At 36.2% G+C, this 15,476-nt stretch overlaps 1 protein-coding gene across 1 annotated transcript in view; it reads left to right on the plus strand.

Annotated features, from left to right (window-relative positions):
• Positions 1-12,789, plus strand: part of Cdh2 (cadherin 2) — a 217,408-nt gene extending 204,619 nt beyond the window's left edge. Inside the window, exon 16 of the mRNA XM_090353296.1 lies at positions 11,353-12,789. Within this exon, the coding sequence (XP_090209422.1) occupies positions 11,353-11,559 (207 nt within the window). The 3' untranslated portion in view covers positions 11,560-12,789. The remainder of the gene's footprint in view (positions 1-11,352) is intronic.
• Positions 12,790-15,476: the final 2,687 nt, after the last annotated feature.

Below are 15,476 nucleotides of genomic sequence, written 5' to 3' on the forward strand. Positions count from 1 at the left end.
TGTAGCCCATGAGCATGGTTTTTATTTCCATATCATCACTAAAATACTCATGTGTAAATAAAACCTTAAGATTTTAGAGTATTTGCAGCTTATAGAAAGTTTTAAAATGAAGATGGAATACTTATATACCTCTGTGACTGTATATTCCTAAGTGATCTGCTACTTTCTGAACATATGTATTGTCTTTTCCTAAGGAAAAAGACATCGATATACCAGTATCTCCTTCTTTCTATCAAAATATGCTCTGACTTTTCCAGTTCTTGTTATATAGATCTACGTGGAGAATTTTTTCAGAAGGTTATGAGGGACTTAAATCCTTTAGTCTGTGTAGGAGTACCTGATGATTTTTCATCTAGTTTATACTCATTGTCACGAGAAATTGTTCATGAGTTATTCCTGTGATCATCAAGTTTCAAGATGTTGTAAATGTCTTGATTGCAGGTGTAGGATCTAAATTGTTAAAAAGACCAAAAAAATCTTGGCTTGAATATAATTTAACAAATACTTTTTGGGTACTTGTCTGTATTTTGTGGGATTCGGTTAGAGTTTTGAAGTTGTTTTTTTTTTTTTGCCCTTGGTGATCAAAATTAAACCCTAAGCAATTTATAACACTGTTCACAATTTGATTCCTGCCTCTTTTCCTTACGTGCCCCATTCTCTTCTTTATCTACAGCCCTAGTGAATGGTTTGCAGTTCCATGAGAGGATCAGACTTCGAAGAGATAGTAAAACCCAACCCTTAACCATCTATGGCACCTTTTCATCCTCCTTAAGCTTGTAGGGATTCTGTGTTAACATCTTCTCTGTAAAGTCACTCTTGGAATCTCTGAGGAGGACTATCTGGCATGTAGCTGTCATATTTATTCCTCCCACGGGAATATGGGAGATGTCTCTACAACAAAGACTATTTCGTGTTCATGGTTCTATAACCTAAGCATCTAGTACATTGCTGGATAACTGGTTGTTTTCAGGAAATTAAGTTCTATAGCTATTGGGTAAGGCATATAAAGCTCTGAGCGCCATAGAATTTGCATTTCATTGAGATTCAGCAGAGACCAAATCTGGAATCTCCTACTGTACTGGTGGTGATTACATTCAGAAAACAGAAACATGTTAACAATATGTTATTCTACATTTGTGTTTTAGTGTTTGTCTATATGTATTCATTGATTCTTTTTGTAGTGATTACATTTTCTCAGGAGACAGAGCAGAGCATTTTAGATAAGATTCAGTTCTAATAAATATCACATAGTCAACAATACAGTAGAAGTTTCATTTGGGAATTAGTTTCTCTGAAACAGTACTTGGGTTTGACACTTAAAAAGTATCTTAAAACAAAACATATTATTACTTACATGATAGTGTTAAAAGTGGTAGAATTCTTGGTCAGCATTGAGATAATTTTGGCAGTGAAAATCATACATTCGACAGAAAATTCGCTTCCTCTTACAGAGACGCTTAATGCTCTTGAGCTAGGCAAGTATTTAAATAACTTACATAATATTTAATTCAGCTGCTTTTCCTGCTGATTTTCTTCATGGAATCACTGGGTAGGCCCTGAATCCTGACCAAATGTCAAATGCAAAGGGTAGAGTGTAGAAAACTTAAAGGGAATTATTATTAAATACTACAACATAGTTAGCTGTAATCTAGGGAAACAAACTTTCATGAAATCTAAGAAAACAAGTGATTGCAGATTAATTTCCAGTATACAATCTGTCATAATTTGAGGATTCTCTACATGTAATAAGAATAACTTGTTTTTTTGGGACCGGGAGTTTGGCCTAGTGGTTAAAGTGCTTGCCTAGCATGCATGAAGACCCAGGTTCGATTCCTCGGTACCACATACATAGAAAAAAGCCGGAAGTGGTGCTGAGGCTCAAGTGGTAGAGCACTAGCCTTGAGAAAGTCCAAGGACAGTGCTCAGGCCCTAAGCTCAAGCCCAGGACTGGCAAAAAAAAAAAAAAGAATAACTTGTTTTTAATATTGAGCTGTGTTTAGCATTAGCTATTTAGCAAATCACTAGAAATTATATCCTGGTTATAATGTACCTGTGCCAGTAGTATGTAGATTGAAATTTAAATTGAACATGGCATATCTTCTCTACTTGGCTTCCTGGACAATCTTTGTATAGAAAGTTCTTGACTTATGATAGTTCAACTTAGAGTCTTTCAAATTTAAAGTGGTATAAAAATGATAGCATTCAGCTGGGCGAGGTGGCTCACACCTGTAATCCTAGCTATTCAGGAGTCTAAGATCTGAGGATCAAGGTTAAAAGCAAGCCCAGGCACAAAAGGACCTGAGACTCTTATCTACAATTAACCTCTAGAAGATAGGAAGTTGGGCTTGGCTTAAGGGTAGGGTGGTAGTCTTGAGCTGAAGAGCTCAGGGACAGTGCCTGGGCTGAGTTCAAGCCCCATGACCACCCCCCCCACACACACACACAAATGATAGCATTCAGAGAAATTGTACTTGCTAATTTTGAATCTATATCTCTTCCCAAGCTAGGAATACTACACAATCCTGTCTGGCATACAGGGTAGCAAAACAAGCTATAGTTCCCAGCTAGCCTTAACAGCAAGGGGGGAAACTGCAGAGACTACAAGAGTGTTTCATGCTGCTAAGCCAGTGTTTAGTAGGTTAGATATATGAAGTGCATTTTTGACTTGTAATATTCTCTCCTTAACCTTCGTTGATCAAGCTGCAACTGCATCCTAAGCTGGGAAGCATCTGATGGACCAGTCACCAAAGGCACCTTGGGCTGGGTTCTTTCTTGCTTTCTAGCTGCATCTCAAGACCTAACTGCATCTTGTAAGGCCAATGATTATCTGCATGCCACAATGTCAGTTTGCTGTTCTATATTGTTCTTTCTTCTTCAGAGTCACTTTTCTATAGTTCTAAATGAAGTCTTGACCAAGCCAAGAAGGGTCAGGCTCACAATTATGGGGCTGGTGGCTTCCAATGTCATCCCATCTTACCTTGAACACTTCCCTTCACAAGCCCCACCTTGAGATCTTCTAAGAAATAGATGTTTGTCCTTACAGAGTAGTGTAGGGCACCTTGGTTTGATGAATGAACTAATAGATTTTTGATTTGAGAACCCCCCCCCACCATGGCATGAAATCCATGAAACTGAATGTAATTGCAAAATTTAGAAGTCCAAAGGAAAGGGATAATGAACAATGTGTACCTAGAAATGCCTCTACACTCGGAGATGAAAAGAAGCTCTAGAGAAGTTAAAATGTTACTGACAGCAATCAAAAACAGTTCTAGGTCAGTGCTGTGGGTAAGTTCAAGGCAATAAAAACTTGCTGAAAGTTACAAAGTTCTCAGAAGCTCATGCTGATTCTTTCATCCAGTGTACTGATAAAAACTTGCCCAGAACTTTTCCTTAGCTTAACAGACAAAAATAAATAGATGTAAAGTAAAACAGTTGAAGGCACCTAGAAAGAACTCAAGCACACTTTGGAAAAACAAAACAAAACAAAACACTGCAAAGCACACAAATATATTTATCTCCAGATCTTATTTGATTTAGCAGTGTACCAAATGTTCCAAAGGAAGAAGAATATAGTGGTGATTATAATTGAAGTGCTTTTATAGATGTAAAGAATAGGAAAGCTCATGAGAACATTTTCTAGTTTGTTTATTTAAATAAAGGATAGATGTTGCCTTGAATCTTAAAAATAACTTATTTCCAGTCAGGCAGGTAGAGTAAAAATAAGTCATGTGTTTTTGAATTCCCATGGCAGAATTTGATTTTATTTTGAGTTTTAAAACATGACTTGCAGAGGGTGAGTGAGAAGATGTCAAAAAGTCATTAAATCTAAGCCCTTCAGTAGACATTAGCATGTCTCATAGCATGAATAAGTATGTTTCCTTATCTCAGAAGTATTAAAAACTATGTGCATGCCAGATGCCTGTGGATCACACCTAGATTCCTACTTCGTGAGCTGAAATCTGAGGATCAGAGTTCTAAGCCAGCCCAATAAGGAAAAATTGAGAGTCTCATATCCAATTAACCACCAAAAAGTCAGATATGGAACTGTGGCTCCATATCCTTAAGCTAAAAAGCTGAAAAACAGAATCCAGGCCCTGAGTCCAAACCCAAGGACTGGCCAAAAAATGTTCTTCCATCTGTTAAAAACCTGACTTACACTTTGTACTGTTTAAAATCAGCGCTAGCTTCTTTAAAAATAGTTTGATGAAATTACTGAAGCTTAAACATTAGATATTTATCCTATTGATTATAGTTTAGTTTTTTTTTAAAGATCACATTCCACTCTTACATGAAGTGGTTGTTTGGGTTAAAATCTAGCTATCTTATTTCAAAGATGTTACTTTGCATAAGGATTTAGCCTCTTAGATTTACAATTTTCTTAGCTGTGAGGTAGGGATAAATTGTAGTTGCAAAATTTCAGTGAGAACTTAATGAGATTATATAGATAAAATTTCATATGATGGCAGTAACATGACAAGTTCTCTTATTTATTAGTAGTATCATATTTATGACTATCACATATAAATTATCTTTTAGATCTAAAATCTTATCTACTGTCCTTAAATTTTAAGTAAAACAGTTGAAATCTCCTTTCCAAAAGTTGCTTTCAGCAAAATGAAATGTCTAATGTCAGACTTGAAAAGGAGAAGTAATGGAATTTAATTCTATATAGTATTATTTAGTGTAATACATATACATATATATTTTCAGCCTCTGTTCTAACTTCTTCTGAATAGAATAAATTTAAGTAGGAACTACATGCCGATGGGTGGGGGGATTAAACCTTGGAAAGCCATGCAAAATTACCTTGTAGGTAGCTGTCAGATACATCACAGTACTGGAAAGCAGGACGTGGGTACAAAACAGCCTACAGAAAGTATGTTGAAATTTAGCTCCAGCCAAACATGAAAATTAAGTCAGGGTCCAGAGAAATCACAGGAATAACTCTCAACCATGGCTGAGGAAGAAAAATCCATGGAGCAGAAGTGACATTTTAATGAGATTTTGAACTGGTACATGAATGAATGATGGGTATTAATTAAATGAAAAACTGTGAGATGCACATTTCCAAAAGATTACATCAATGTTTTCCTGAGAGTGTGACCCTTTCACATATAGGAGAAGAGTACATAAATTAGTTGAAATTTGGCATAATTAAAACACAGTCTAGGGCCGCTGGTCTTCTACTAAAGAATTTTGATTTTTATCCTATATTTTTCTCAAACTTAAGGTATTTGAAAAGCACTATCTAGTTTTGGTTTTCCCTCTCTGCATTTCTCTTCTATTGCTTAGATTTTAATCATCTTTAAATTTGCCAGAAGTTGAAAACGTTCTTGCATTGCACATGGGGAAGCTCATACTGTATGTAGGAAACACCACTACAGGTCATAGAATGCATGTGGTGCTTTATCGGAAGAGTGCCATTAAATTGGAGATGCACACCAAAGTAGTTTGTATGAAAGGAACAGGAAAGGAACTGAAGATAGAAAGACCTGTTAGTATTTTGTTTTCTCTTCTCCAATGAGGATGAAATGAGGATCTGAGCTAAAGTAATGGCACTAAGACTACAGAAGACAGAATGTAAGGGGATCGATCAATAGACCTCTTTCTTCTTGTATCCTCATGTATTCCTCCCTGAAGAATGTGGGGTTTTTATAAGCCCTGAAAAGCATGTATCCACCCATAAAGCAGTGGATCAGAAGTCTATAAATACCAACTCAGCAAGAACATAGCCACAGCTCATTCAGTATTGCAGAGGAGCCTCCCAACTACAGAAAAATTTATAAATATATCCAGGTAAATTTATCTAGGGTTCAAGATCTGCCTTTCCAGGACAGGTGAAACAAGAAGCAGACTTTTCTAAATACAGTCCAAACCTAGGGGAAAATGCAAAGCTAGTTTGTAAATTTGGCAACAGTACATTTTACATCACGAGGAAAGGTGTCCACATCTAAGAATAAAATAATCCCATAAGGGAGGACCAGAAGGTTCTGTTACCCCAGATTCCTTCTGATTCCTTGTGATTTTTGCACCTGTTGCTTGTCAGTTTCTTAGGACTTTCACTATGATCTTTTTAGAATTATTGAAATATTAACAGGAATTTCTATAATACCTAATTCAGAAGAGTCCTGTTTTAGTCTCCAATAAAAATCAAGACTATCTAAATAGAAGCCAGGCAAAAAATACTTAAGTATTTCTAGGCAGGAGGTTCCTCCTGCCTAGAAAAATGACTTGCCTGAGTATTCTTTAACATGAGAAGGGGTATCAAATGTGTGAGAAGTAATGCACCTATTACCTGGTAAATGTAAGTGTAGTCCCTCTATACATTACCCCGACAATAAAAAAAATTTTAAAAAAAGTTTTAAAGGTAACAATCTTTGGCTTTGTCCTTTCACAATCTCACAAGTCCAGTAAGTACTGAAATGATGAGCCATGTTTAGTGTAGCATAGTGGTTTCTCATCAGTGGATTTTATGACTCTTAACCTCTTTGAAGCAAAAAAGGAGGAGGAAATGTAGGAGGGAGGGAGGCAGAGAGGGAAATAAGGGAGGGAGGATGGGAAAAAGGGAAGGAAGGAAGGAAAGAAGGAAGAAAGGAAGGAAGGAAATGTTTTCAAGGATCACAGTACTTGGTATGGAAGTTGATTACCTCCATAGTGATATTTATTTCAAGGAGTTGAAACAGGTTACTTAGTGGGTTAAGAGACAGTTCTGGCATTCTTTTTCATTTTTTATTTTTTTTGCCAGTCCTGGGCTTGAGCTCAGGGTCTGAGCACTATCCTTGGACTTTCTCAAGGCTAGAGCTCTACCACTTAGCCTCAGCACCATTTCCACCTTTTTTCTATGTATGTGGTACCAAGGAATTGAACCCGGGTCTTTGTGCATGCTAGGCAAGCACTCTACCACTAGGCCAAACTCCTGGCCCGGAGTTCTGGCATTCTTTAACACATCAGTGATGACCAGATCTTTTCCAGCGTTTTTTTTTTTTTTTACCCCTAATGCAATAAACAAAATCCATCACTTTCTTAATCCAGACCCATTTGAGCCCTGCCCATTGTCTGTTCCTGACACCTTACAGTGCTTGCACCATAAGGACTGGTTACTGCTCTGAGTCAATTTTTGCTTAAAATTGAGACTGTAATCACAAAGATGACCTGAACACAGTGCTGTTTGCCATTTGGTATTTTCTGTATTTTGAAGCAATTGCTGTGATGAGATTTTGATATTTGCTTTGAGAAATTCATTCTTCTTATCTGGCATTTCCTTCATTCTTATTGAATCTGAAGGAATTCAGATTCTTCTGGGTCCAGCTCTGGGTGATTCCAATTAGACAATGGTGAGCTCAAGGAATTGCATACCTCTTATGTTTGCAGTCCCTGAACTGTGTAAGACAAGGGAAGGGTATGCACATGAGTGCCAAAAATATACTCTAGGAAGACAAACGGGAATCCAGCATTGACAATGAGAGAGACCATGCCATGAAACTTTACAATGATAAATACTTATCCAACATAGCTTTAGTTGAGTAAATATAAACAAAAAAACAAAGGTATAAACTATGAGTTTTGCTACCTAAGGATTTAATTACAGTGACTCCCAAGTACTGTTGGCTTTCAAAAACCAGGATTCACTTCTTGTTACAAGTCAACCATAGTCCATTTGTGGCACAGTTCTTGATATGCATGTGGTCTTCATTGCAATACCCAAGTGCAAGTAAAATCTGCATGTGGGACAGGCTGGTGTCTTGTCAAAAGGGAACAAAGAAGGAACCAGTGAAAGTACTTCTGAAATCTTAACTAGGTTTCTGTTCCTGTTCACCTCATATGTTTTCCAAAGCTAGCCCCAGAGCCAAGCTCGTGGGTGGAGCTAGTAAATTCCGATTCTAGAAGAGGATCTTGTGGTAGTGAGGGTGGGTCTCTTCTACGAAAAAAAAATAGGGGTAGTGCGTCACTGAGGCCAGTAACCAGACTGACCACAGTGAGGAGTTAGAAATTCTGAAAAATTGTAGGCTTTCATGGTTTTCAGCCTCAGCAAAATTGCCTTGTAGTCTATTCTAAAAATAGAATGAGGAAAGTCGTATCAAGAAGTATGTCAGTTTCCTATATTGAAGTGGTTTGCTGATGTCTTACTTAATTGTAGTTAACAGCCATTCCTGGGGGTGTAAATAATATAATCAGACTAGAAGGAAAAAGTGACTCTTAATTAAGTGGCTAGGACTTGGGGTATTAGAAACTTGGAAATAGGAAAACAGGCAGTGCACTCTTAATCCTTGCTTTTGGAGTTCTAGCAACTTCCATTTTACTCCTTAACGAATTACTTCCTCCCATTTATTTATTTTTTTGTTATTTTATTGTCGGGGTGATGTACAGAGGGTCACAGTTACATTCATCAGGTAATGGGATACATTACTTCTTGAACAGTGTTATCCCTTCCCATGTTTTTCTCCCACTTTACCTCCCCTCACCCACTCCCACTCATCTTGTTTAATCCTTACCTTTCCTTTTTCAAATAAACAAATAAATGTATATACTATATACCAGGTACCACATTCAGATACAGTAATATCATCAGATAAACCACAATGAGAAAAGAAGAAAAAAAGAAATAGCTTCATATAGTACATTAAGAACAACCAGTCACATAAATAAACCTCTTTTTTCCGTATCCTGGAGTTCTTTCCCCTAAGCCTCATCCTATATGGCCATATGCATATAGCTTTTGAGCTATTATGATCCTATGTTCCAAAATAGGACATTTTTTTAAACTTAACACACAAGCAGTCAGACTAAAGGAAGAACCCAAAGACGTATTTCCTCTGAATATTAAAAACACTATTTAATCAAGAATTTCAGGAAATGGAATGTTGTTGTCAGGATTGCAAATGCAAACATTGTATTCATTATATGCGATGTGGAAAATGAGCTATATAACTTATGGGTATGGTTTGGGAGGGGAAAATGGGAGAAAGTGAAGGGAGGAATGACATAGTCCAAAAAGAAATATACTCAGGGCCGGGAGTTTGGCCTAGTGGTAGAGTGTTTGTCTACCATACACGAAGACTCAGGTTTGATTCCTCAGTACCACATACATAGGGGAAAAAAAGCCAGAAGTGGTGCTGTGGCTCAAGTGGCAGAGAGCTATCCTTGAGGAAGAAGCCCAAGGACAGGTCCTGAGGTCAAGCCCCAGAACGGGCAAAAAAAAAAAAAAAAGAATATACTCATTATTTGACTTATGACATGATAACTTCACTCTACCACCTCAATGAGAACAATAAAAAGTAACTGATACTCCTTTATTTTCTACATTTACCAGACATCATGTCGAGGCAGAGTCCATTTACCTCTTTTTGCCTTTATGATAATTTTATTATTGTTGTGACCATTGTAGAATGAGGAAATTCTACAATCCCACAGCTGGTATTGCTCTCTTGAAAACTATACTGTTCTGATTCTGACTTTAAATTCCATGCTTTTCGAAATCTATTTCTCATCTGCAAAGTAAAATACCTTTTTAAAAAGTACTTTTTAAAAGCATATGTACATGGTCATAAAAACATGTAGAATGTAAGAACCAATTTCTTAAAGAGGAACAGTCCAAAGCACTAGAAAAGCAGTTACATGAAGAGAAGGATCACTTGAAAGCTAGTGCTTCTGTATCTCATATTCTAGAAGGAAACCAAGAAAATAGTAGAGAAAATTCCAAAAGGACTTCATATTAATCTCTATAACTTTTATGAGGTTAAAATTAAAACGTAGCTGCAAATACTACAACTGTGTATTGGAAAGCAGCTATAAACAAGAGAAAATGAGGGAAGGGTAACTGTTTAAAAAGAAATGTACTTATTACCTTAATTTTGTAACTGTAACTCCCCTGATCATCACCCATACAATAAAAAACACGACAGCAAAAACATGTACATTATAATTCATTCCTAATTTCTTGGTGGGGGGGCAGGGATCTTAATTCTTTTTTAAAAAATTCTTTTTTTTCTGTTTTCCTTTTTTCTTTGACAGTCCTGGGGCTTGTACTCAGGACCTGAGCACTGTCCTTGGGCTTTCTCAAGAGCTCTACCACTTAAGCTACAGCAACACTGCCAGCTTTTTCTATATACGAGGTACCAAGGAATCAAATTTGGGTCTTCGTACATGCTAGGCAAGCATTAGACCACTTTAGGCCAAACTCCCAGCTTAAAAATTATTATTATTATTATTATTATTATTGCCAATTTTGAGACTTGAACTCCTGGTCCCTATAAAATTCTTTTTAAGAACCAGCTATGCATTTGGTCTTAGGTTGAGAGAGATTTCTGCCCTCTTGAAAGTTCATATTGGATCATGATTTGTCTGTAGTATACAAAAGACAGAAATCATCCTATTTTTTAAAGTAGTATTTGTTTACAGTTTATCATTTATTTCCACATTTTATATGCCCTGAATAACAAAATGATTTTGCATAGCAACTTCATTTGCCCTATCTTTTTTCCTCATTTATCTCCTTCCATAATTACAGGAAATACAATGTTTCTTCATCCTCATACACTCTTCCTGAGAGTCTAAATGATATTTCAGTGTTCTGAAGATTTACTTAGGCATCGCAGTTTTGTTACTTGTTTATCTGTTGCTTTCCATTACAGTCATCAGTCATCATATCTGTTTGCTTAGATTGTAAGCTGGTAGAAAAGTAAGGATGTTGGCATTCATATTTACGCCCATCTCTCTGCCTAACCTGTAGCTTGTGTTGAATCTATTCATTCTTAAAATCCTCCAGTAGGTGAGGTGCACATATCATCTTATATCGCAGCCTGCTGTTTGCCTCGGATAACCTGCTCCAGCACAAAATTATTCTTTTAAAGCTGACCTTACCCAGTGGACTATAAACAAGGGTGCTTATCATAGGTCCTAGCAAAAACAGCAAATATTGTTCCTTTAATGAATGAATGAGAAAAAATTATAGTACTTACTACAATGCAATTTGTTTTATATTTTAGTGTTTTAATCTAGTGATCTTGCTCCATATATTGCTCTGTGTCAAATCCTCCCTACTCTACTCCTAGCACTTGATCTAGCCTTTCTGCCATCTGTCAAACATCTTCTCTAATTAGCCTCCTCCCATCTTACATCCCTCTGGGTAGACTCCTTTAATAATCTGTTTGCAGAAGGAAAATAGTTTCTATTTGACTTCCATACCATGATAACCCCAGTTTTGAAATTTGTGTGGTCCTGGCAGTGGAAATTACAGACAAGTTCCTGAACTCATGAAAGGAAAGGGACATGTGTTGCGGGGGGGAGGAGGGGTGTTGCAAAGTGCAACCATCTCTTAATTCTTTTTTCTTTCTTTGTCTCTCCAAATCATAGGGTCTTAAAGCTGCTGACAATGATCCCACAGCTCCGCCATATGACTCCCTCTTAGTCTTTGACTATGAAGGCAGTGGTTCGACGGCTGGATCCTTGAGCTCCCTTAATTCCTCCAGTAGTGGGGGAGAACAGGACTATGATTACCTGAATGACTGGGGACCTCGGTTCAAGAAACTTGCTGACATGTATGGTGGAGGTGATGACTGAACTTCAGGGTGAACTTGGTTTTTGGACAAGTACAAACGATTTCTACTGATATTCCCAAAAAGCATACAGAAGCTAGGCTTTAACTTTGTAGTCTACTAGCACCGTGCTTGCTGGAGGCTTTGGCATAGGCTGCAAACCAATTCAGGCTCAGAGGGAATATCAGTGATCCAATGCTGTTTGGAAATACACTGAGCTCAGTTACACTTGAATTTTACAGTACAGAAGCACTGGGATTTTATGTGCCTTTTTGTACCTTTTTCAGATTGGAATTAGTTTTCTGTTTAAGGCTTTAATGGTACTGATTTCTGAAATGATGAGTAAAAGACAAAATATTTTGTGGCAGGAGCAGAAAGTTAAACCACGGTATGCTTCAACATGCTTTTGTTAACATTGCATTTGCTTTTTGTTAAATGGCAGAATCAAACGAACAAAACAAGAACTCATGGAGAGATTTTAGTATCTTGGGGGGGAGGGAAGGGTAAGACCAGGAGATTGGAAAATGTACATTACTTCTAGTTTTAGACTTTAGATTTTTTTTTCCACTAAAAATCTTAAAAACTTGCGCAGCTGGTTGCAAATAAAGGGAGTTTTCATATCACCGATTTGTAGCAAAATTGAATTTTTTCATAAACTAGAATGTCAGACACATTTTTGGTCTCAATCCATGTACACTTTTTTTTACTGTATTTTTTTCCACATCACTGTAAAAAAGGGTATGTGTACATAATGTTTTCTCAGCATAGTCTATGGAGAAGTGCAGAAGCTTCAGAACATGTGTATGTATTATTTGGACTATGGATTCAGGTTTTTGCATGTTTATATCTTTCGTTATGGATAAAGTATTTACAAAACAAAGTGACATTGGATTCAATTGTTGAGCTATAGTTAGAGTACTCAATTTTTAATTTTTTTTAATTTTTTTGATTTCATTTTTGTTTGGGGAGGGAGAAAAGTTCTTAGCACAAATGTTTTACATAATTTGTACCAAAAAAAGAAAAAAGAAAAAAAAGAAAAAAAAAGGAAAGGGAAGAAAAGAACAAGGGGTGGCCTGACACTGGTGGCGCTACTAAGTGTGTGTTTTTTTAAAAAAAAAAAAATCAAAAGGACAAAAAAATGCTTTTAAACTGGAGAGACTTCTGACAACAGCTTTGCCTCTGTATTGTGTACCAGAATATAAATGACACACCTCTGACCCCAGCATTCTGAATAAAATGCTAATTTTGGATCTGGTGACTGGTTTGAACTTCTTCTTTTCTATTTGAGCTGTTTTAAATATTGCAAAAATCCCCAAATACTGAAGTTTCATTGAGACAACAGTAGGAAAACATGCATTTGTTGTTGCAGCAAAGCGTGGAATATGGCAGACCATACTACTCCATAAGGAAGTCATCAAGTGACTCAAGTATAGGAACTCCTGGCAGTGATACTAAAAATCAGTAACAATGGGTACAAGTGCAGTATCTTGTTTCTGACCAGAGGTGCTCATTATGGGTTCTGACGATGTGTTTTACTTTAGGCACCAGTGTAAGGGAAACTTTTGGAAAATATGAGTAGAGCTGAACTGAAAGCTACCATGGGCACCTGAAATTCATCAGCGGTTGTTCTGTGAACAGAATGAACCACATTTAGGTCTGACTGACATTTTATTAATTCTTTCATCATTTAGTTCGTTTGATATATGTGATACAGCCTTACAAGAGGAACTACAAAGGAGACAATATTTACAAATCTTGTAAATTTGTTATGTCTCTTATTAAGATTCATGAGTGAATTTTTTTCATATATTTTTATTGTAATTAATAGAAGGGTTACATTATATTCGCCAGATAGAAGGTGCATTATGTCACATACATTGATACCCTTTCTCATATCTTGGTCCCCATTTCCCTCCCCCCACACCCACCCCTCATCTTGTTTTCCCCCCTTCCCTATACAATTTCAAATAACCAAATACGCATACATCCAATATATCAGATAACAATGTGAAATACTGTAACAATATGAGATAATCAAGGGACAGCAAAAGAAATGAGAGATAACATAGTACATTAAGGACAATAATCACTTCATGAGTGAATTTTATCAGACCTGTGAATGCTCATGTATTTTTCTATTGACTTCTTAGTCTTTATCACATCGTGTATTCCTACATATTAAGATTTCAAAAAATGCTTACACAAGATACTTCTTATAAATCTTTTTTCTTTATTTTCTTTTGGTTTATCTCAAAAGGTTATTACACATCAGACAGTATAATTTGCTTTTCTTTTAGCTCACTTTGGGGGCATACTTTCTTGTTACTTTTCTAATCACTAAATGCCAGAGCTTGCCTCTGGGAATTCTCATAATGAAAACAACCAAACTTGCTAATTAGAACTGTCTTTTCTAAAATTGATACCTTAACTATGCCCCATGCTGTTGTACATTTAAATAAATTCAGCTATCTTTTCAAATTCAGACATTTAAAGTTTGCATTATTGTTAAAAAGACGATATCTAATGCCAATATAATGTTATACATTGTATAATCATGTTATGTTGATATATAGTCATTAAGTATAAGCATTACTTTTTTTAACCCAACTGTGTTTCTCTGGAAAAATAATTTTTTCAGAGGAGGAAACAAATGTAAAGCCATACCTTCTACTTCCATTTAACTGGTTATAATTCTGGTTCTTGATCCAATAGGCATTTAACACATGGATTTCCAAAAAGATTTACTTCATTTTGTTTTTTGTGAAAATTGAGATATTTTTCTATAAGTTGCATATTTCACTAAATGTATCTTGGAAATTTTCCCATATTAATACATACACGCACACACATCTGACTGGTGCTTTTCAATGGCTATATAATATTCATAATATTCTCTAATGTGGGCAAGATAATTTTATTGCATCATTTCCTCAATGTTTCCAGTTTTCGCTATTAAAGGTATTCAACATTCTTGTGCTGGTTTCTGCATGTGGGAATATTTCTCTAAATTAGATGCTTGAATATGGAATTGCAGGACTCAAGAAAGTAGGGAGACGTTAATTAAAGATGGTTGAAATTATAAATGTTTTAACGTGGCCTCAAAGTGCCTTTTAGCTTCATGACAAGGCTTTCAAAAAGCCAACAACTTCCTCTTCTGGCAAGGATTTTATGCAGCTCAAAATAGTAACCACAAAGTGTAAGACAATCTACTAAAGCCTTACTCTTTTTTTTTGCTTTGGAAGTTAGCCTTTGAGTAGTAGTTTCAAGTACAAAATTACTGAAAAAGAAAACAAAAACATTGAAAGCCATGTTTATGAATATACTCTTAACAAGTCTTCCTGGGCTATTCTTGATGGCTTGGATTTTTTTTGGCAGTCTGAGCAGTCAGGGAGATATAGAACCTTTGGGTGATAAAAGGCCATTTCTATGATAAAAGTATTTGTGCTTTAAGTCTTAAGTTCCCGTCGGATACCCCTAACTAATTTAGTACTACACCAATTAAAACTGAAAGCTATCTATAGAAATCTGCTTGCCCTCTTTCTCTATAGTCCTGTACATGACATTTAAATGTTTTGTCATGATGGTGGTGATGCTGATTCTTTCTGAGAATGGGTCGGGATATGGGTTTTCTGTATGTTTATTAGCTGTTTGTGTGCCTTTATCTCTATTATAATTTTCCTATTGGGTGATTTTTTACCTTTTCTTTTAGCTAGATCTCCCAAAAGCCAATTTCCTTTCTTGTCTTTTGCTAGTCTTGTAAATTCATCAATAGTGTTTTCTCATAATTAAAACATTTTGTGGTTTAGTCTCACCTCTCCACAGTTTGTGAGATATTCTTCCTAACTTATATATAGAAATTTAATTCACCTAGAAATTTTGTGTGAAGTAGACATGATATGCAAACTTTCTTATATCCAGCTCAATGTACTAACATGTCTGCTT

Source organism: Megascapheus bottae, chromosome 19, assembly GCF_031878675.1.
Source record: "Megascapheus bottae isolate mThoBot1 chromosome 19, mThoBot2.hap1, whole genome shotgun sequence".
In the NCBI taxonomy this organism is placed as follows: domain Eukaryota; kingdom Metazoa; phylum Chordata; class Mammalia; order Rodentia; family Geomyidae; genus Megascapheus; species Megascapheus bottae.